This window comes from Trachinotus anak, unplaced genomic scaffold (assembly GCF_046630095.1).
Source record: "Trachinotus anak isolate AG129_WGS33_773 ecotype Australia unplaced genomic scaffold, CSIRO_AGI_Tana_v1 ptg000013l, whole genome shotgun sequence".
Taxonomy (NCBI): Eukaryota; Metazoa; Chordata; class Actinopteri; order Carangiformes; family Carangidae; genus Trachinotus; species Trachinotus anak.
The window spans coordinates 19,495,505-19,519,080 of record NW_027273864.1 but is presented as its reverse complement, the minus strand read 5'-3'; the positions used below and the strand labels follow the sequence as shown (position 1 = coordinate 19,519,080).

Here is a 23,576-nt window from a genome sequence, read left to right as displayed (position 1 = left end):
TACATGGTGACATAATGGACTGAAAAGGTTTATCCCCTCTGACATTTCATGTCTCAGCTCTTGGTATCAGGGCGGTTACTTAACTGTGACTTCTCCACAAACCTTGAGGCTGTAAAAGGTTTGATTACATGTATTATGTCTACAAACACCTGGCAGACCTGTATTTCAGGTTATGATCCTATAGGTTTTTTTTTAACCATCTACAATTAAAAGAAAAAACTCATATGGATTAATCCAATTATTCAGACAAAAACATTAACAAACAGAAGATCAGCTTTCTGTGAAGACATTCACCTTTTTCCGAGAATTGAGGGGCAGAAATACAGAGATGCAACAAGATAACATTACAGACAGTTTCTGGGAGTGTTTAGATGACAATATCCTCAACACTCACTCACAGAGGAGGAAATATCAGGTTGCTACACCATAACAATGACAACAACAGGTGATTGTGAGGAAGCAAATTTCCCACCTTTGTGTTCCCTCACATCTCACTTGCGTTCAATTTCAACCATCATCCAGTTTGCACCTACTAAGATACAAGAGTGGCCAAACTAACACATTTAACCCTATATAATGAATCTGTATCATAATATGTCACAGTGGCAGATAAAAGATAAATTCTTGGTAACATGGAGATGCAAAACACAATGCTTTCTTTTGTTTTATTCCCATCAAATATTAGTAAGACTGTTACTTTCTAGACTGTAAAATGCTTTATATTGTTTGTTTTCTGTTTAAATTCAGATTATTTGTGATATCAGATATTTTTAGCAGTGATCTGACAGCTTATAGTGTAGATATAGACAGAAATATTTAGAGAGAGGAGGTTGTGACAAAGATCCCTGGTTGGAATCAAACCTCAGACACTGAGGCTATATGGTCACTTCATGCCTTCACCATAGGCCACAGGACACACCCTGTGAGAGTTCAATCTTCATTAGTGACGGTATTTAAGTACAGTAGATCCATGCTTTAGGTTTGTGTCACAGATTACTGATGGCTGCAACCTCTGAAATATTGGTGTCATAATGCAGTTCTTCTATATTGTGCAAAAGTCCCAATCCATGATCAGATATCAGTCCAGTCATGGTATCCAACTGAAATGCCAACCACATGGGCTGGACACCATTCAGACCGGGGATTAACTGCCCTGTCTTATAAAGTTAAAAAACTGTTAAGCTCTTGCAGGGACTTCACATCTCTACTATGCCAAGTGAAAGCATCTGTGTCGTTTTCTTTAATGTCGACCCATATTTTACAGCAGTTTGAGATGTTCTAAGGTTTATGCTTTGAGGAACTCTGGGAACCACATCACCTGTGAACTACTATCAACAATCATTATGATTTCTCAGTAATCATGTAATCTACTGTAACAGAAACAAGATCAGCCAGCTGTGGCCTGTGTAACATGTGCTTTTGCAGCAAAGACATCTACTGTAAGTCATGTGTGGCCTGTTCTCTCTCATAGCACATCTGACTCGCTTCTCTTTTGCCATTTGAGCAAACTCTCCAACTCTCTCTCTCTCTCAAACTGACCCTCAGTCTATCTGCACTTCTTTCCCTATTGATTTAGAAGAGGTCTCGTGTTCTCTTGTAATGCAATAACCAGCCTGTGCAGCCTCCGTCAATCCTGACCCTCTTCTCTCCTTCAGCTGCTCTCCTCTACTCCTCGCCTCCCTCGCTTTCCTGCCAAATTTTGTTGACAACATAAACAAAACCGACATAAGTGGTGGCACTCTCACATTCTAGCGAGGCAAAGTTGGATATCAAGTGTGTTTTTACAAGTATGCTACTGACCGGGACACGACTCAGATCTGATTGCAAGATGCAAATATTTTCTAAGCAGCAGACTGAGACTGAGATCCCTCATATAGTAACAAGAAAGGTGCACGTTTTCCTGTGCACAGCAGTGACATCAGCTTTCAACACAATATTCACTCTTTTAAACTTAAACAAATATGTTATCATACTTCGACAATGAGGCTGTTTAATTTCTGTTTGATGCTAATTAAAGGACGATTAAGCCTTTCAAATATATCACAAACAGATCTTATTTCTGGTAATGGAAAATGATCGCTGCTTCCATTGACCACTGGGACCTATGACAACATTCTTGTCGTGCTAACAATTAACTGGTGGCAAACTGACCTCAGGGGTTTATCATTTATTGGCCAAGACTCCTCCTACATGGGACAACAGGCTCTGTGCCACTACCACTCATGTTCTGCATCTGTGCCTGTATTACAGCCTCGGTATGCTCAGATGTCATCAACACAACCTTATCACTGAATGCCAAGGCTGCAAATACAATACATACTTTTCTGAGAGGAGCAGGTTCACAAACTGTCAGGAATTACAATGTACCACCCTTCCCATCTTCTTCAACCTTCAAGCGGTCAACTGACTTCACTAAAAACGGAAAAAATCTGTATGTCTCAGCCATTGTACTTTTTTTTCTGCATTATAAAAGGCAAACTTTTGCTTTGTGAGAGCCAGTGCCAACCTTTTTCATTTCATGCTGAGTAACTATGGCGAGTGCTATCAAAAAGAGAGGAATGTAAAGTATGTGTGGTCAGCACAGCTCTGAGAAAGTTGCCTCACTGAGACAGCAGAGCTGGTATGTGACCAGTGAGCGTGGCATTTACTGAGAGCAAAATGTTGGATACTTCAATATTTTCAGTCTGGGTGCCAATATGAAGAAAAGCTGCTTTGACCAGGGCCCCGGATTCAAGCAACCACTGTTAACTATTTGACTCAGGTCCTTGTTAAGGAAACTTTGATGTGCAAGTGAGGATGGAAAACTCCACCTGAGCAAGGTAATAATTTAAAAAAAAAAAAACAAAAAAAAAAAACACCATACTGTTTCTTCTTTATGCCCTACCAGAGAATCATGTCACTGAGAGGTGAAAAGAAGCAGCTTGTGGCAACAACTGTATCTAAGAAGCATGAGACCGTCTACACCCTCCCCAGGCCAACACAGGCTTTTGCAGTGATGATGCCTGCAATGATATTAAATGTACCATATCAAATCACTCAATGTTTATATCTAAACATAAATGGAATGATAAACAACTGGTGAAAGTAAATCACTTAAACCACATCTTTTCTAACTTGTATGGTTTAGAGAGAAAACCACTGAACAAATCCACTGTCATCTAAATGTACATGTGGAGGAAAAACAAGAAAAAAAAAACGTACGTTCTCAATTCAAAGTGCAAAACAGAAACGCTGTCTGCAGAGAAAAACAAGGGTCGATTGTATTTAACCCTGTGACTTGGCATAGTGACCCTTTGACACTTGACCTTTGACCTTGTGACCATGGTGACTCCTTGCCCCTCTAATCTTAATGGCTGCCCGCTGAACCACAACACTAACAAAGCAGTGACGGTGACGTAAGTGCCTATGTGCTTGTCTGTGTGTGCGTGTGTAAGTGCGCAGCAGTCAACGGACAAGTAAGCACAATTGCAGAGGGAAGCAAAAAAAAGATGAAGTGGGAGGAGGGTAAGACAACAAGAGACAGACTGATGGTAAGGGGAGGTGACTGGGAAGCTGTCACTTGTCCCAACCAGCTTTTCATACACGTTGGGTGAGCACTTCATGAATTTCTCTTTCCTCACAGCATTCTGACTCACCAGCAACCAGTGAGTTGCACGTTTGATAAGCCTTTCTTCAGCCTACTCCCCGTTTTTTTAAATAAAAATCAAATAAATACACCAGTAAATAAATAAATGCTCACTTGGTCCATTTTACTGTAATGTCATGTATGTAAGCTGCAGTTTAAGTTTTTCAGACCAGGACCAGACAAGGGCAAAATGTTTTGTTATGTGCCAAATTGCAAGAGCATTTACAGATAATTAAACATGGCGCTGCCTCCTGGACAGGTGAAACATTTAAACAGTGAGACTGCAACAGAGTTTGAACTCAGAAGCCATGAAATATGTCATTGGAAACTCGGCCTCTTGATGTTGACTGTAATTGAGCAACCAATCATATTAATAAAACAAAAAAAACACAGTGACAGAGGACTGTACACAAGACAGAATGGCTTCAACGAAGTTCTTGTGGGCAGTCTAACGCTTACTCCTGCATCGGGAGCACCCACTTTGTGTTTCATTACTGCCAGAGCCAGTCAGCACTTCCTCCAGTGTTTTTTATTACACGGACACAAATACATTTTTCGTTACAAATTATTGACAGCCTTTCGTCAGCTCTGTCCATCATAGTGCTGGACTTTGATTAGTTACATTGCAACCCCTGTTATATTTTGTCATTTGACCCATCTACTCCTGTTCTGAGGCTTTGGTCAAAGGTAATGACAGGATTCCTACAGTAATACCTCACATACTGTAGATGTCATTTGTGATGAGAAAAAAAAAAGATAAAACGGGTGTGAGAGAACAAGAGCATGAGCATAACAATAAAGTAAATATAGGACAAGAGGTACTCTGTGCATCGTCTGTACATCACTTTGACCCAGTCATCCATAAGATCTTTATGACACTGATAAAAGCTTTGCTGATAACAAACATTTATCTACTGCAGACTCCTTGACCCACACACGCACACACTGATAGAAGGTGGTATGTCCAAAAGTGTTGACACTTAATGACATAGTCATTTGAAAAGGCAACGGCCACCTACTGCAAAACAGATAGGACACTAGGCAATAAAAACAGTGGTGATATTTGAGACAATAGTGCATACAGTCTTTCATGCATACACTTCAGTTTTGTGACTTTTATTGCACACAGACACAAATTTGAGCGCACACATGAAAGCCAGTGTATTCAGTGTGAACTCAGTCACATTAGATATCAGTGTACTCCACAATGTTCCTCCCTCTTTTGTTTATGACTGTTATGTTTGCTGCAGATTTCTACCATAAACGTCCAGTCATAAATTAACGCCAGCCAATCGCTCAGACAATTAGTAGACAGGTTAGGGTATGTTTGATCATTTAATAACAAGACAGGCTTTAGTTTGTTCAGGTGCGCCTGGTCCAATGATCTGACAACAAAAATGAAGTTCATTAGTGGTATTCCAGGAAAACACAAACTGACAAATATAGGTGAGTACACACTAAAAGGGCTGATGTGTAAGTTGTGGTACAACTGTGCCAAGAGCCTAAATACACATGCAGTAAAAAGTGCTGTTGACAACTTAAATCACTGCATTTTATTCAGTTTAGTATCTCAATCAACTGTCAGGTTCAAAATAATTATTCAGTTTATTAATCAAGAAATGCAGAAGACTAATCAGTGTCATCATTATGGAGGCTTGTAACTTTTTGCCAGAGACCAAGACTTCAAGTTCAAGACTTTGAAAACAAAGTACAGTAGAGTAAATCTTCCTGTGTTTGAAGAGTCAACACTGACAAGACCTTCACTGGCAGCTCTCACACTCTGGACTAAGTGGTATTATATCAGAATGGGTCACTTGGCTTTAAGTATTTGTTTAATATTCACAGTTACTGCCTTTAACATATTCAAGTAGTAAAGGTACCACAGGTGCCATATCTTGTTAAAGGAATAGATCAACATTGTAGGAAATATGCTTACTTTGTTGCAGAGAGTTCGATGAGAAGATCGATCGCACTTTCATATCTGTAGGATACATATGAAGGTACAGCCAGAAGACCATAGCTGACCATAGCTATCTTAGCTTAAAGTAAAGGCAGGTAAAAACAGGAGGACACAGCTAGCCTAACTCTGTCCAAGAACATCCAACAACCAGTGCAGCTAAACTCACCAACGTGACCAATGTGCAAAAATGACAAGTTGTGATTTTACAGGTGGTTATGGCCAAGACTTCTGTGTCAGGGGCAGTGATTTCCTGGGGTCCTGATATCATTGTGAGGTTGCCAACCCACTAGCAGACATGTCAGAAAGTAGCAAACAAAGACATGCAGAGAAGTTGAGTTTCAGAGATGGAGTTCTGCTGTTGGCCATCTGCACACATTAGGTCTAGTTTTCATGTTACACGGGATGCACGGAGAGAAATCTGTCAGAAACCTGCACAGGCTGGAGGGCAAATCCACTCCTTGCTGAGGAGGCTCCAAACACACCCAAAAACCCAACCCATCCCACCCACGGGCATTAATGTTCGGTCAAATTACCTCCCACATAGAATGCTGTTTGCCTCAAGTTAGGTTTAGACAAAGTGCCATGATGCAAGGTCTCCGATTTCACTTTCAGTGTTCATCTGAGTATACACCATCAAGCACCAACAAGCTCCGACTGGTCTCCAGTGCTCGCTTGCTGAGAGGACTACAACCCTGAAAGTCTGATTAACCAAACTTTAGTTCTTACTAATGCAACTTTAAGTGTGGACACCAAAGGCTAGGATGATATTACCTCTGCAAGTCTGAGCCACCTCAGTGTGGACCTTGCAGTACATGACCATATTGACCCGATTTATTTCCAGTTTGCCTGTCCCATATAAAAAATCTTTCATAGCTTTCATAATTTCATAAAATCTACAGACATGAAAATTATAAACACAACAACACTGCCCAAATTTAGCCCCCAAAGGATGCCATCCAACAAAAAACATAATGAAAGGGCTGAAAATCCAGCAAGGACAGCACAGGCTCGGTGTACAGGCGGAGCTTTGTGAGGAGTAAGAGTGTACAGCCATGGCAGCAGGGCTGTGATGCTTTACGTGATGTCTGCACAAAATTTCGTGGCAATAGTTGTTGAGGTAATTAGGTCTTGGCTAAAGTGGTGGAATATCCAATCGATCAATAGACAGACCAACACAGAGCCATGCTGCTGGCATAGGTTAAAAAAATTAAAAAATCATGGTTTCATGCTTCTCTTTGAGCGATCCAGGAAAAACATGTTAGTGCATGGATACGTTTTAAATCATGTGGTCAATCTTAAATCAAACTAACCACATTTAACTCCGATATTATGCCAACTTAGACAATGGGGATAAATGATTTACTTACATTCATCCAAGACCAGATATTTATACGGGAGACGGCAAAAATATCAGGAACATCTGGCAAAAAGAAATCACACAATCCAATACAAAAGCTTTGCAATGAAAACTATTAAAACTCAGAATGTTCAGTTTTTGTCAGGACTGATCTTAAATCAGCTCTACGGCGTTTTTAAAGGCTGCAGTTTGCGGTTTTGTTGCATCAGAATGCATTATACTGCAAGGTGTTCCTGTTACTTTGTCCATCACCTGTACTCTCTGTTTGAGCCTTATTCAATGCAAGAATGACAGAAAAGAGCACAGAAGGGTCTGCTATGATGGACTGCTTCCCTTAGACCAAAACCTCTCACTAAGAGCTAGGAAAAGACTGCCGGTGTTTGAACAAACCATGGAAACTATAACAATCAACGGGGGATTCTGTGTGTGTGTGTGTCTGTCATTGTGTGTGTTTTCTCTAAACAAACAAGCAGTATTTCTGTGTACAGAACTAGAGCAGAGGGCACTGTACAGATCTCAGTCGACCACCTTCTCTTGGCACTGATCCTTCTTTTGTTGTGGTTCCTGTCAAAAACAAAAGGGCCAGATTTCATCTCTTCTGGAGGGCCCTAAACCGCTGGCCCTCTTCGGAATCACTGGCTTTACTGTAACATCCAAGATCCAAGTAGTTACTCATAAAATGTATAAAAAATGCTGTATTTTAGAAAAAAACTAAACAAAAAAACACTGCGATACAAACAAAAATATTTGGATCTGTCCTGGCAGCTGAGTCTGTAGTGCAGTGCTGATTGTTTGAGTTCGATTTCAAACACAGGTTTGCTTTCAGGAAGGGTGGAGCACACTGCAAGATCTTCCAAGCAGCCACCAAAATTGCTATAGAGGGGTGAGGGCAAGTATTAAGGACTCACCCACGTTCATCATTGAATATAAGGCACAGATTACTTCACTGCTTTTTTAGTAAGTGTGTAATTACTCTATATTCAAGGTCGGGACTGTTTGACAGAAGAACCTGTGATTAGTGCTGCTCACAGACAGCTTGTCCTTCAACCGGGAGGCGGGAGTGAGAATCGGCCCATCTGAAGTGTGCACATGTATCTGTGTGTGAGAGAAAGTGTTGTCTTTGTCTGGGAATACATCACATTATCAGACCCAAGTGCAAAAACCTTGACTTGATCAACATCTGCTCTGATCTGTGATCCTCTTTCTTCAGTCCAACCATCTTTGCAGTTTGCCTGAAAGTCTTTAAAGCAGCTATCGTCAATATTTTTACAATAACAATGAATCAAATGACAATGCGTGATGTGACAGAAGTCACTCATAGTGATGAACCCACAGAGAATTATCACCGACTCTACAGTTCCCCTCAGCTCAACACTTGTTACCACTGCTCCCAACTGGCCAGCTGCAGGTTTAACTTGATACACTTTGTACTTTATTTACCTAATATTGTCTTTCTGTTTCTCGATATTCTAATTTGACTACTGGTATTTCTGTCTACTCTGTGTATACGACACCTATTGCATATCTGTCCATCCCTCTGCTTTGTTGTTGTTGTTGTTGTTGTTTACTCCCTTTATTTTCTACATTAAACCAGAGTGAATCAGATGTTGTTGGGATAACTAAATAAAACTGTCTTGATTTGGACTTGCAATGCGTGTAGAGATGTAGGTCCAAGGTTTTACCATTTCAGACACTTCTAATTGTGGGCTCAAAAAAAAAAAAAAAAGCTCAGTCGAGAAAAAACACATTCTATCAAAAATGAATGCTTTTCTTTCAAAGAGTTTTTATTCAAACCGCCTTAATTGATTTGGGCCGAGGCCAACAATTCTCTTTCAGGGTATTACTGTAGTATATTTTCCATTTCAGAGCCAAGCAGTGCAACCTTGGACCAATACATTATTCATGTGCTGTAATTTCACTTCCCTTAAGAAGGCATTTGTGTAATTATCTGAGAAATCCATGTCCCAAAGAGATGAGTTATCTGCAGGGGTGTGGATTAAAGAAATTAAACAATACTTTTCGTTTCAAGCTTTATGCAGCACTGGCCCTGACAAGCCCCACTCAGGCCCTCTGAGTTTGAGCGGCTGTTGCGAAGGCAGGCCCAAGCCTCTCCCTGTTCTGTGGCAAGTGTCTGGTGTCAAGTGTTGCACAGGCATTACAAAGGCTTGTCATAAATGCAAACAAACAGGCAGAGCTTACTGACTCAACCGCCTGTTGGGCCTTGTTGGTTGACAGACTCCTAGTTAGTTTGGCAGACTAGCTGGTTGGTTAATAGGGTGGCTGGCTCACTGGTTCAACCATTTCTCCTGCGCTATTGTGGAAGCAGGTCGAGTGCATTGTCTTTGGACAAAGAGGCCATGCACGACCCACAACAAAAAGTGACATCAGCGCAGAGGAAAAAACAAAAACACCGCAGGGGAGCGAGGGAGCAGAGGAGGAGCATTGGAGAGCTCCCATGCCATTTTACTCAGAAGTGCAAGGAAGCTGATATCCAGCTCATTTAAGCCGAAGCTTTATGGGAACACACTGGTGACATGGGAGACATCACAACTCAACTCTCTATAAATATTCCCAATCTCTCAGTGCACCAGTGAACACAAGTGGTTATCTAACAGTATATTTTCCTGTATATATGCCTAATGTTCAAAATCTTAACATGTATTATGCAACTTTTCGGAACTTTCGGAAAGAAAACTTGTATGTTTTCTCAAAGCGAAATGGCCTTACTCAAGCATCACTCAATTAAAATAAACGCTTTTCTTATTTTAAGAATTCAAACTATAGTGTCCCCTGATAGCTTTAAAAGCCTCCACAGCATAAACAAATTCATAAATCCACCTGCTCATCGCTCCTAACTTTTTCTCTCTACAATAATGCATTAGGTCTAAGTGCTGCAAAGCCAGACAGCAATTACTAAATACCTGTCAGACAATCTGCAAAGCTGATGTAGAGAATACTAAAAACATAACCGCCACCTCCAGACAGTGAAGATCAATTATCAGTGGTATCCACTGAATGTTAAGTGTCCTTGTTGGTGTCACTCAGCTCTAGGGCCTGCTGGTTGCAGAGAGACCTGCTGAGAAGGACCGGCCATTTCTCCTTAATCTTGGAAGGAATTTTTTTTTTTTTTTTTCAGCAATGCCAGAACTCCTTAGACCTGATTAGGAGAGGAGGGAGGAAAAAGACAGTAGAAGATGGAGCAGGAGATGAAAGACTGAGACCGAAAAGGGATTGAAAAACAGGGGAGGATAGAAAAAGATCAACAAAACAGTGACAAAGACAGAAAGCCAGAGAAAGTGAGTTAAAGTAGCAGAGAAGGAGGCAATAGAACAGCAAAGAGAAAGGGAAACACCCCACCCTGGTTCCAGTGAAAGCAGGTTAACACAAGCAAGCAGCTGGGTAAAAAGCAATGCTGATGGCAGTTGAGTGCGGTTGGTCTTATTTGCCTATGTATCTGCAACTGCAACAAACAACACAAAGACGCGTATTGTCTTATGTCAGAAAACAGGGCTGAAGCTTATGGCCGAACATAATGTTGCACTTGATCGATTTGTAACGCAACTGACAGAGTGGGGGGGGGTGGGGGCGTTGAGGAGACATGTCTCTCAACTCCTGTTCAACGGACAACAAACACAAGAGGAGCCATAGCGTCGTGTGGATACTTACTCTCTTCTTCATTCGCATGAACAAATGATGCTGCTCTTGACAGAACATCCAGTGGGGTCTCCATGCTTGGACACCTGCAGGACAGGGGAGAGAGCACTGTGTTGAAAATGTGTTGACTTGGCTTTTTATGTAGTCTTTTACATTTACTTATCAAAGACTTTTTCTGTATTTTTGGTATCCTGTGGCTTGGGGAAATAACTAAGCACATTTACACGTGTTCTGTACTTTTTCAGGTAGTTGTACCCATCTTAAGTATTTTAATTTTGTGCAACTAAATTCCAATTTATTTCCAAATAATCTCGGAAGAACCATATAATCTGGTAGTAACTACAGGTAAAGTGAAGAGTCATCAACTGGTACACTTCAGTTACTTCTAAATGCCAAGCTAGCCCAACCTTAAGACTTTTATTCAGAGGTTAGCAGATGATGTGTCTTCAAACAAGCATAACACAACTAACTGAACTAACTTACATAAAAGTCTCAGATCTTAGGGTTAGAACCAAACAACATCCTTTTTTCAAGAAACTTTCAATAAACTGTTGGGAAATAAAATATTTGCAAAATAAATAACTGCCAAAAGACATTTTGCAATATCTGCAAATATACTAAAACCATTTATTTGTATGTCTTGTCGTCTACATGTCTTGTTTTGTCTGGCCAACAATCCAAACCCAAACATATTCACTCTACTATCATATCAAAGAGAGAATATTTGAGAAATTTTGCCATTTTTGGTTAAAGAATGGTTAAAATCTGATTATCAAAATAGTTAACGATTAATTTTCAGTCAATCTACCAATGGCCAGTTGTTGCAGCTCTAATTAGCCACAATATTAAAATGCTGCTGACACCATAATGCACCATCACTATTAGCCACAACAACAGTAGGCTATAATAAAGAGTAAGCCTGTACAGTAAGACTCAGCCTTTCTGCACACTGATATCTACAGTAACTACACTTAGCTCATAAATGTTTGCACTTTTACTTTAAGCTTTGAATGAAGGACTTTTGCTTTAAAATCGTTGTATTGCTCCTTTAGAAGGATATGGCTACGTCTCCCATCACTGTGGTTTCATTACAACTCTTCCCCTTTATTATCATGACCTTCCTGTGATGTTTGAACACTGTCCTTTACTTTGTTTTAGCGTTTTTGTTTTGTTTTTTTTTGGGGGGGGGGGGGGGGGGGGATTTGTGTCCTGCAATGTTGAGCCTACAGTCTGGCTGTGCTATGAAAGGTATTTCTGGATTTAAAAAAAAAAAAAGAAAAGAAAGAAAAAACGCTCCAGCGCGCTTCTCTTCCCTCTTTCTGCATTCCTCGGATACCTTTCCCTCATTTCTCCGGGAAAACTGTGCGTTCCGAGCGAGAACATAATTACAAACCTGAAGTAAAACGCAAAACACGTCAGGTTTGCTCTCCCTGCGCCTCTGACGCACACCGTCCGCCTGAAGACATGCGACAAACTTTAGCGTGTTGTGACCCGACTCGGACACATTAGTAGCAAGTGCGTCCATGTTTATTCTCACCAGCCGTGTATAGTATTTATATCAGCCTGACTCAGTGTTTCCTTATCGGCTCTCCCTAGGAGAGTATCCAGGAAGGTCTACGGCAAAACAGCCTGGCTGGAACCTGAACCTGGCTCAAGGGAAGGAGAGATGCAGGCTACTTGAGACAGCGACATGTCCCAAAATCCGCAAAAGCATGTGGTAAAGAGGAGGAAGGAGGAGGAAGGAGGAGGGGGGGGGGGTCTTGACATGAGAAAGTTTGGGAACCCGCCAGTGCCGCTTCATATCGTGAATGAAATTTCAACTATCACCTTCGCACATCCAGCGCTTTCCTCCCCACACTGTCCCCATCCACAAGAAGTTTAACCCGCACGGCTCAAACGCAGAGCGCACCCCTACCCTCCAAACACGAAACAGTGTCAAGTCAGATACAACTTCACGTCTTAGCAGCACATACCTCCTTCAAGCGCCACTTTGGTGTCTTCCAGTATGATAATGTCCACACAAGAGATGAAGTCAAACAAACAAACAAACCAAAAAAAATAAATAAATAAATACACGTATATATTCCACAGAGTTATACACAAAAAAAAAAAAAAGAAAAAGAAAAAAGAAGACAGCCGCAGACAAACGGTGCTGTGCGAGGGAGGACAATAGTAGCAGAGCTGTCGGAGCAAACTTGGTTGTAAACGAGGAAGAGGAGGGAGGGAGGGAGGGAGGGAGGCAGGAATGCCTGGAATGATGGAATTCAGTTCCTAGCAGGTGGTGAAAGTGGAGCAAGCTGATTGGTGGAGGAGAGAAGCAGTGATATCAGCATACATTATGATAATGGCGCATTGCATCACATCCTCTGAAGGTGAGGCCGCTGTCACTGGGTTTGAAACCCCCCGATGTGATGAAACATGTAGTGTGATGAAACAAGCCGAGTCAAGTAACGTTCAAGCACCTCGAAACTGCACGTAATTACATTACTTGAGTGTATGTGTTTAGTTTTGTTTTTTTTTTGTTTGTTTTTTTTTGCACCACTCACAGCACAGTTGGACTGTGTGTGTGTGGAGCTGTAAAAATGTTGACCTGAAAAGTGGCATAGAGAAGCATGTGTGCTCAGCAAACAATCCCAAAGTACATAGAGATTGTATAAAAAAGAGCGCAGTGCAGGCTGGTAGATTGCTGGAGGGAAAAAAAAAAAAGAAATTAGAGGAGGTGATGTGAGCCTGCCTTAAAATAATTCATGTGTCCATGACTGATGACATTCTCCAGTATGACTAATGATGCAGTGGTGAACACAAAGGTGGATAAACAAGACAAGTGACTGGAAGCAACTGATACTTTCACCTGTGACTGTACTACTGAGTACTATGATGGAATAAAGTTGACTTTTACCACAGAACTGACTTCATTCAAATGTATCATTTCTGATTATATCTTGATACAATGACATTTCCCAGAAACATTAAGAACAGAAAAATGGTGCCATCTTTGTTTGTCTTTTTGTAAATATATCTTAACTCTAAGAATAATGTGCTGTTTATAATCAGAATGAATGTTTCACTTCAGTCCGCCATAGTGAAATATTAATCCTCCTCAGCAGTAAATAATATGAATTAAACTTTGGTATATTATCTTGTAAATTCAGTGTTTTGTGACATATATTGTATATTTTCACTATTTCACCTATCACTTTGGGGTTTTTATGGACTAAAGAAATCTTGGTGCTGAAGACAGAGTAATGAGAGATACTGTTATATTAAAAACTTTATTAAACCCATTTTCAAAGTGAACCAATCGAAACACCGACTGGGGGCAGAGAGGTCTAACGGTTTCTTTTAACAATCAGGAACATTTTCAATCACGGTAAAGGATAAGACAGACTCCTCCAAAACGGCTTCTCAAAAAGCATGACCCTATCTTTAGTTTATGTGCACTGGCTGAGATATGGAGTTAATAGAGTTATATATATAGATTTAAGAGATGACAGAGTTCAGATCTTTGGCAAGGAGATGAGAAGTGCATGCATGTGTGTGTAACATGTAACATTACTCCACAGCTATATGAATCAATCAATGCCTTTCTTTGAGCACACAGATGAAAATTGCCCATAAAAATATCAAGTTCTGCACTATCATGTCATTTGGGTAGCACCTGTCACACGGAAAATGACACATAGATGAGAATATTAATTATTTCTTCATTATACTTGTGGTACTTGTTGCAGTGTGGGTCCAATCAGCAGTTCCTCTCCAGTCACTGTGTCTGTGTGTGTGTGTGTGTGTGTGTGGGTGTCATCATCCAGAAAGGTCCAGTGTGTATTATTCTGAAATGTCAGCCATAATACAGTCTGTCTCGTGAAATGTCATCCTTTATTCTACAACTTTTATGAATTGCTTGATAAAGGGCAGTCGCACAGGTGATTCTAAACTATTCAGACAGCCTTACACCTCATCAGTGATCCCTTTCATACAGACTATGGAGTGACACAACCAGAGGTTAGGGGACGTTTGATCCAGCCACAGTTTGTCAGGGTAAAAGTCAAAGGATGGACGTCGATTGTCAGACTGACACTCATAAAGACAAACAGGTTCCTGGTGAACAGACTGGCTCAGGACATCTGAGACACAGACGGTTTCCTCCTCCACCCTTTCCACATCTTCATTAGTTTCTTGGAGCTGTAAGACACTGTCTTCCACAGGCCTGGGGGGGAGCAGGACACACAGGGCACTGCGCATTAACAATCAAATTAAAACACAGCACAGCTAAATAAAGGTGAGAGGCACGTTTAAAGGCCATGTTAAAGGAATCGTTTGACATTTTAGTTTAACAAACAGAAACTGTCATTTTTACACTTTGATTTCTGTACAGTTTAAACGATATAACACATACAGCCCATACAGTAATAACACAATCTGACGATGTCAAAGCTATTGCTGTGTCTCAAATCACACACTCCCATACTCACACTTGCTGTTTTGAGTGCATAAGTGCATTCACACTGACAAGCACGGCAACATGCAGTGCACTATAAGTACCCGCATGATCGTGCACTCAAAACAGTCAAGAAGTAGTGGAAGAGGGAGGGGCTGCCAAAGTTGTGAAAATGACAACCAAGGAGGCTGTAGCTGTCATGGTGGACACTGCACCAGACAAATGTGAGTTACACATTCCTACGCTAATGTTTTTGTCACAGAGTACCACTACGTTGTTGTCGGGCAGAAGCCATTAGTAGCACAACGGCCATGTTGATTTGAGACAACACTACCCTGTCAGAATCCACACACTAAGCCAGTGAGTATACTGTGTACACAGTGTACTACATTTGAGTGTGCTGACTGAAGTATCCGATTAGAGACACAGCAAAGGATTCTGTCAAAATATCAAATGAAGAAAAAAAGAGTTGTTACCTGCTGTAGCAATGCCTTTGATACTCTGTGTAATACTAGAGGCTTTCACAATAGATGAGATACCTGAGGGGAAACAAGAGCATGTGTATACATGCAATTAAAAACACATTTAATGAGTCATCACTTTGCAATATGACTTTATGACTGCCGCTTATGAGCAGAGCCTGGATAATCCACTGACAAGAACATCTACCCCTGCAGAATTCATTTAGAATTTATTGTTTTGTGGTCCTGTTCATAGGCTCAGAGATGGTGGCAAGATGGAGCCACACAGTCATCAAGCTGGGGAATGGAAATCGATGAATCTTCCTCCATCCTGTTAATGGTTTACTCAGTTAACTACAGTGGCTGCCTGTGAAGAACTGACATATTGGATGGGAAACAGGTTAGACCTGTGCTGCACCAAATGGGGGAGATTTACCAGATTTATTACAGGGCTGTGATGCTCTCTAAGGCACTTCCTATTTAAGGTTAAAAAAGAGTTCTTCCACTAAAAAATAAACTCTGGCCTGTCATGACTGAAAAGTGATTACCACCATGCAGGTATTTTAAACCTACCAAGTTCAACTTAGAGTGGTGCCCCAGACTTCCAACCAGCACAGTTTGATTTTGGCACATAGGTCTGTAAATTGTTCTTGGTTTATGTGATGTTTTATGTCACTCATTAAAAAAAACTAAGAAAATATTGTTTTCAATTTACTCTATTCATCAGAATCCATCTGGACATAACCTTTGGATATTGACATCTAAAGGTGACTATTAATCTGTCCATTAATTTGTTATTCATAATGTTTGAAAGAAAACAGGAGGGACGATGAATCTTGGATTTGATTGGGTGACATGGGATGACATTTTCTTTGAATTACTACTCATTTACTTAGCCATCCGTGTATTACTCTTGAGAAAATACTGGCTGTATTAGTATGTTGGTATAATGGATTCCTGACATCATTCGTTTGTAACACTATCCTACTTTCCAGTATTTACCACACTAGATATTGGCCTTGATCCATACATCCACTGTGCACTGTATCTCAGATCCCACTGAGTGAATTTTAATAAAACATTTGGGAGTGATTACTTTTTCCATCAGTCTCTCTCTTCCATCCCTCCCTTCCATCCCTTTCCTTCCTGTACCTTGCTGTACAACAGCTCCACAGTCTGGGTCCTGAGCCACCTGCAGCAGGATCTCCTCCACGTCTCGGTTCTTCCCCGGCGGGTCGACCAACTTTGTGATCCTTTGCTGGAGGGTACGTGGCAATGCCATCAGCTGAGTAAACTGGCCCTCTGGGCTTTTGTCTACCTGCAGATACACAAGAATACTGTGTTGAACCTTCTATCACACAGTATAACACCTGTAACTTCTGGTTATTTAACATTAGCAGCGGAATATTGTAAACTCAGTTAGAATCAGTTTAACTTTGGAGCCCAGATCCTGTGTAAATGTATTCCTGAGCTTGGACACTAATTAATTAAGACTAGGTCTGAACAATATGCTAAAATATTATTTTGGCAGATATTACAATTGCGATATGAGTCATAATTTCAGGAGTGGTCATATTTACATTTAATTTTCACTGTGGAGAATATGTTTTGAAAGTCAGGGCATCTCTGTAGCACCACAATGCTTCATTTATGGTATGTTGTAACACATTTGACCTGCGATTTGGATATTGCACTTGGCCATATTGTGATTTTGTTTTCAATTTATTATTCAGCCTTAATTCAAAACACATCAATATTCATGACATGTTTAGCCTGTCCTTGATGTCCTGACACAGACACAAGGTCACCTATTTTGGTTTCATACTACAGCTCTACAAAATGGACTTTGAGCAGGACTGTAGTATTAAAGTATTAGTAGGTTTGATATGTCAAACATTGATGTTGTATCTACCAAATACATATACATATAAACATACATAACAATACACTGGCTGGTATTCATCCTAACACTAAACATATAACACACATTAAAGAATCCCTTAAAAACTTTCTTTTTAAAGCATTTCTTTTCTTACAGACAGGTACCGACACAGACATTTTACAGCAAATAAAATTTGTCAGTGCTCTCATTTTTTCTTATCGTTTGACTTCAAACTGCTTCCTGGGGTGATCGCAATAAATAGGACTTAAGAAGGTAACATAGAGTCTGAATGTAAACAAAGCAGAATTTAAAATGTTTAAAAAAAACAGCTTTCCCAATGTTTTATGAGGAAGGAAATGCCTTCAACACATTTGTTAGACCTCAGGGATGCACATAAATGCTTTCTGGTGAGCAACAGTAAATATAAACATAATTTATTTGTTTGCAATAGAACTCCACAGGACAGCTTTAAATCCACCCCACATAGTGGTGCCACACATAAAAACTATGATAGCGTATTATACTGTGCTTCCTCGGGGAGCAGGATTTGGCTTGGGTGGTCAGTGGGAACAAATAGAGAGGGTGAAATTATGCTAAGAATATTTGGTTAATGGTGTGACACAGCCACTTAAATATCTTCTTGCCACACGAATCAAGTGCACATCAGCTTGTGTGACTTGTGCCGCACTGCCTAATAACGCACAAGAGCACAAGTGTATCCCTCACATGCATGGCTCACAGTGCACAATTCCCCAAAGTACTGCTCATTGCAAGAGGTATTACTCACTTACATGACACAAACAATAGAAACGCAGTGCTGAGGTCTTAGCTGCTCCTCCTAACAACTTACTAAACATGTTATTCCAGGATGGTGTGATGCCTGGGGTGACGAGTATTTCCTTGGTATAACAGGGTGCGGTGGCAGTTAAACAGTTAAAAAGATAAAGACAAGAGGAAACTGTACACTGAGGAGAATGCAGAGGAAAGTGTATTCATGTCATTCAATATATACACATGCAAATATACTTTATGTAGAGCAGGTCACAAGAAAATCTACAAACCGCTACTGTAGAGGAATTAAAGTTGAATTTTTCACACTAATACTTTCCTTTTTCATTATACACCATTTTGGTCTAATGGTAATGTAAAATGGGTACCAAGGTAAAAAAAGGAAAAACTGTAGATGCAGTACATGATGTTCAAGTTGAGATGTGTTGCATAATAACAATAAACATAATATAAGTAGGTCTGTGTTCTGTATATGAATGTTTACTATGTCTTACCTCAAGTTTTCCTTGCTGAGGTTTGTAGACCACTTGAGGGCAGTCCATCAGGATGTTGCTATACAGAATCCTGAAGTGCTGAATGTTGTCTTTGACGATGTTGGCCACCTTGGATTTGTCTTCTCCAATCACCATCCTAAAATCCCCTTCAGAGGCAAAGACAAAATATTTTCCCTTCAGTGTTCATATATTTGCTGTAATATTTGCTTTACAGTTTATTACCTTTGCTGCAGTGCCATAGCAATAACAAAGTCTGAGACAGCAAACTATTTCTGGTGTTCAGTTTCCAGCGGAAATTTCCTCTGATTCACCAGGCATTACCTCCCTACCTCTGTTGTGTCGGGAAGCGTCATGGCAACACTCCCCTTGTTAGCACGTTCTCAGTCAGCATGTAAACATTTGTAGGGTTAGCAAACAGGGCATTAATTTACCTGCTTCTATTTCACTACATTACATCTGAACTAAACTAGAGCCTACCGCACATGCATATCTATAAAGTACACACAGTTTTTAAACCATACGGGTATCTTCTCTGCTGTCTTTGAATAACAACGGTTAAAGGTGCATGTTGTGTGTTTCTTTAGGTTTATGTAGTTGTGTGGGTTAGTTACCGGCATAGGAAAGGCCAGCTATCTGCAGGAAAAGGTCCTCTTCAGTGAAGCTCTCTGGGAGCATGAGGAAGGAGGCCGTCACAGCACTCTTCAGGTTGGCCACCAGAGCAGCACGGAGCTTTCCGTTCTCACTCTGCGCCAGCATTTTCACCTGTACGGCATGGGCAAAAGCACCTGTGGTGAGGTCTTTTTGAAAAACATCGTTTCTACTGTTTCTACATATTTCAAATAATGTTGTCAGAAGCTGGAAAAAGTAATAGATTGGACTGACAATCAACAGTTTGGACAATAAAAAGGATACTGACTGGTTTGTGAAGGCGTCCAGCAACATACAAGGTCTTCCAGTGCATCAGGTCATCTATAAGGGACTCAGTGCTAATCACACCATATTTGATTATCTGTGAAGAAAAGGAGAAGGTTATAGATGTATGTGGCTCATGCATGTAACATCGAGTTTTAGGAGAAGGCAGTGTTTATACTACCTTTTCTACATTTATGAATTTCCCCTTAGATATACAAAAACAATGTTGTTTTTAATTTGCATTCCTTTTTCTATTTAAAGACAAGAGTAAAAAGTAAAAAGTAAATTCATGTGAGAAGTCAGTGTGAGCTCAGTAGGCTTGGGTGAATAGAAAGATGCCAGGACATGTCATTTACCCTCCCATCCACAGGCACCAGTGTGTTGTAATATACCGCAGCCCCATGTTCATTTTGTATGGAGCTGATCATCGTGGGCCCCAACAGCTTGAGGATGGAGTAGTGTTTGCGATTTTGCAGCAAATTCATGGTGTGCCACGTCACCGGGTCGTCCACCGCAAACACAAAGTCCAGCATGTTCTTCTGTATATATTAAAAGTGAAAATGAATTTTTAGTGAGATCTTATTGTGGTGATATGATAACTGCAATACAAAAATTAACAAAATGAGTTATTGAGTGAGAAGTTTTGTCTGATACAATGCATAACTGTGGAGCACAGAAAAACAAGTTCATTATTTTACACTACAATTCTTAGAAAAGATATTTTGGAATATTGAGATGCATATTAGAAATGTACTGATATTAATATAGAGTTATTGATTTCAATTATCCATATTAATATGGTGATATTGATTTGCAATATCAATATTGATGTAGTGGCATTGATTTCAAACAGATTGCCCTCCCCTTCATGTACTAACACTGGGCTTTACTCCTAACAATATGCAATTTTCACTTTTCGTAACACATGGACCATTACTCTGACTTTACTTATTAAAGCATGTTCAGGCTATACTAGAATTTCACTGTAACAACGTTATACAGTTCACTTACAGTGCAAGGCCAGGTATCAGAGAACAATTTATTAAGGGTTTAATAATAAATAAATAAATAAATTAATTCATTCATTAATTAATGGATAACTACTTATTTACTATAGCTTTGTAGAAGTGCTGTAAGCTACTATTAAGAACAACTTTTGGGTTGACAAGTTGTGGAAAATCCTCCTCCAGCATGATAATCTTCTTCTCTTGTCTTGGGGACCTCCAAAGAATTGTTTGATCGCTCATCCTCCAAAAAAAGGGCTATGAGCAGCCCATTAACATTTATAACTATAGATTTGATCAATTATTTCAGAAACCTTTATTAATGATTTATTAAGGTTTATATGTGACTACGTTTTGCTGATGGCTTATAACAAAGTGAAACACCCATTAACTTTTACTGATGACCTGCTAACGTTTATAACTGCGTGCAAGATGACTTAGTAGAAAGTGAGAGACCCTTTGTTGATGACTTACTGTCATTTATAAACTTGACGGTTTGGAGGGGTCTCCCTTGTGAACTCGAGTGCTTGCAAAGTGTCATTCTAGAGGAGGAGGATTTTCCACAACCTGGCAATCCAAAAGTTATTGTTATTATTGGCTTATATGTAAGTCATCATTCATTAACCATTAATAAGGGCCATTAATTAGGCTACATATTATGACACTTCGGTAAATGGTGCCTCATCAGAAAGTTTAAGTTTAGAAACTGACAGGTGTCTCTTACCTCCATTTGACCTTGGCTGCTCCCATGCTGTTTGAAAACGCCGGACCCATAGGCAAAAGCTAAGCTGATGTCCTGGGGAAACTGTGACAGAATCCTCCTGTAAAGCACGCCGGTGTTGTGCAAAGCTGGAAGAGTCATTTTGAACTGGATAGGGCTGTTTTTCAGCAGCAACGCCAGCTGGTTTATGAGCAAGACAGTCGATTGAATAACGGGCAAAACGAGGTTTCAGACGCATGAAATAAGAGAGACATTTCAGACGCAGGGACTCGGTGCCGCCGAACACCCCCACAGCCCCTGGATATCAACAGGTCTGTCACTTTTATCGTTTAACTACGTCCGTCAGATCAGTTTGGGTCAGCTGCGCGGTTTGACAGTCGACTAAAATATGCGTCAGAGGTTCCGCTGCGGGTTGAGGGCTCACGGGAAATGGAGTCAGAGGTGGAAGGTGAGCAACGTGAACCGTGAGACTGCCCGAGTAATCACTACCTTGCTGCTTGTTTTGCATGCAGCTGCACGCCATGGTTGCATTTTGTCGTGAAATGTACGCTGAGAAACACATATTGCTGTATTTTAAAATTAAATGAAATCTGAGCGACTCTAAATTCAGCCGGCAGAGGGCGGTTTTCTCCCAGGATTAGCAGAGGGGCAGTGAGGTTGTGGTATTTTGTGAGAGGTGTTGTGTGCAATTGAACCAGGCATTTTCTGCTTCATTATTCTTGATGAAAGTCCTATGAAAAAACAAAATAATAATAATAATAATAATTATAAAATGATACTGATAGAACAGTCCTGCAATAAATCCTCTCTTCGTGAAGGTTATAATCAGTTTTTCTTTAACCTGTTTTAGAGACAGCTGCTGTACGGTGCTGTTGAATTGTATTGCATGATAATGGCAAGTGTTTCTTTAATTTGGTCCACCCCAGAGGTTGATGTTAATTGTGAGAGTATTTAAAAACGCACTGATACATTTAGCTTATAGTATTTGTTGTCTGAAGTTTTCTTTTTCATGGATCAGTTGCATGTGAAGTAACCAGAGCAATGATGAAGTCTGTTTTATTTGTCAAAGAATAATGAAGGCTCAGTGAAAGTCAGGACTGACAAGTCTCATCTTCTGGGGTGTATACATTTCACATTGTATTACACATCTTTAAAAAAGAAAAAAAATCTTTGTGAATTTAATCATCCTTAGCAGATGATGACGATTGCTCTTGTCAGGTCCCAGACGTTTACATTTGGACATCAGTTCTGGACTTGAACCAATGCATATATTTAAAAAAAACAAAACACTGAAAGTAAAAGCAAATATTTCAGTTTTTGACAACTTATAAACTTTCTACAAAGCCTAAAACAAAAGACACCAAGAACACCCATTGTAGTAGAATTATTCTAGTGTGAGGCTCATGTGAAATACTTCTGCAGCAGTAAAAGCAAAAAAGATTGTAAGGCCATCATCAGTCCTCACCACACCGTTAGTGGCGAGTCTTATGGGCCCAATGTGCACATTTATTTGAATGAATAAATATTGAATGTAGATTCATGACAGTTAGCAACATGTCTGCAGCTCATTATGGAGTCGTCAAGAGTGGGACAAATATTATCTTCTAAGTAACTGCCCTGAGCCATCTTTTCAGCCAGATGAATATTGATAAGGTCACTGGATCCTGACTAACAAGCCCACTCACTGTGTTAAAGTGCCTCGTTAATTCAGGGACAGTGGAGCATCAATGGTATTTTTTTCATCCTATACTACATCATATAAATGCTGTATTAACACTTGTGATCATTGCTCTAGAGGTGCACATTAGTCCTTACCCTACATGCATTCTGCTGACCTCTGGCTATCCCCCCCCCCCCCCCCCCCCCCCAATGCATTACCTTATGAATCCGTAATATCATCATCACTGGATACATTCCGTTTTTCTATGGTCAAATTGTCCTTATTTAGGTATAATTGAGGAGCGGTTGTTGTAAATTTGAATGAATTAAGTAGGTTAATCCACAAAGCTGTTGAAGATAAACTCAAATGGCGAACATATTAACAGTTTCCTATTGACACATCGAACAGAGACTGTGCATTAGCAATTATTTGGAGTTGTGTTTCTGGCCATCACATGTAAGTCCAATGTTCATTCTCCTTTTTGCTCTGTTTTGGTTTCCACCAACTCCCCAGGGAAATTTTTGACTGTTTAGTGACTATGTTAACCTGCTGGTCTCTGTCAGCTGTCTCTGGGTAGGTAACATGTAGTGGGTTAATCAACTGGAAATGAGGTTGATGA

General features: G+C 40.2%; 2 protein-coding genes across 3 annotated transcripts in view; both read right to left on the bottom strand.

Annotated features, from left to right (window-relative positions):
• vgll4b (vestigial-like family member 4b) overlaps positions 1–12,803 on the bottom strand; it is a 37,767-nt gene extending 24,964 nt beyond the window's left edge. Inside the window, exons 1-2 of the mRNA XM_071495430.1 lie at positions 12,570–12,803; positions 10,609–10,682 (exon numbers count right to left, since the gene is read on the bottom strand). Of these exons, the coding sequence (XP_071351531.1) occupies positions 10,609–10,672 (64 nt within the window). The 5' untranslated portion in view covers positions 10,673–10,682; positions 12,570–12,803. The remainder of the gene's footprint in view (positions 1–10,608; positions 10,683–12,569) is intronic.
• A 1,046-nt stretch (positions 12,804–13,849) lies between these two features.
• Positions 13,850–21,692, bottom strand: tamm41 (TAM41 mitochondrial translocator assembly and maintenance homolog). Of its 2 annotated transcripts, XM_071494882.1 has the most exons (9): positions 21,301–21,331; positions 21,051–21,143; positions 19,929–20,111; positions 19,577–19,669; positions 19,272–19,422; positions 18,661–18,806; positions 16,648–16,813; positions 15,511–15,573; positions 14,576–14,803 (listed from the first exon to the last, which is right to left on the bottom strand). In XM_071494882.1, exons 2-9 carry the CDS (start codon positions 21,054–21,056, stop codon positions 14,712–14,714), a joined length of 900 nt encoding a protein of 299 aa, XP_071350983.1. In that variant the 5' UTR covers positions 21,057–21,143; positions 21,301–21,331; the 3' UTR covers positions 14,576–14,711. The 2 variants fall into 2 exon arrangements, with proteins under 2 accessions (XP_071350982.1, XP_071350983.1); XM_071494881.1 differs by lacking the exon at positions 21,051–21,143 and having other exon boundaries at positions 13,850–14,803; positions 21,301–21,692.
• Between the last annotated feature and the right edge of the window lie 1,884 nt (positions 21,693–23,576).

Excerpts from the sequence above, each read along its gene's own strand:
- tamm41 (XM_071494881.1), bottom strand. The coding sequence starts at position 21,438 with ATGACTCTTCCAGCTTTGCACAACACCGGCGTGCTTTACAGGAGGATT. Across the intron at positions 18,807-19,271 it reads AGCTGGCCTTTCCTATGCCG|GGGATTTTAGGATGGTGATT; the intron begins GTAACTAACCCA and ends TTGCCTCTGAAG. Across the intron at positions 14,804-15,510 it reads CAAAGGCATTGCTACAGCAG|GCCTGTGGAAGACAGTGTCT; the intron begins GTAACAACTCTT and ends GCTCCCCCCCAG.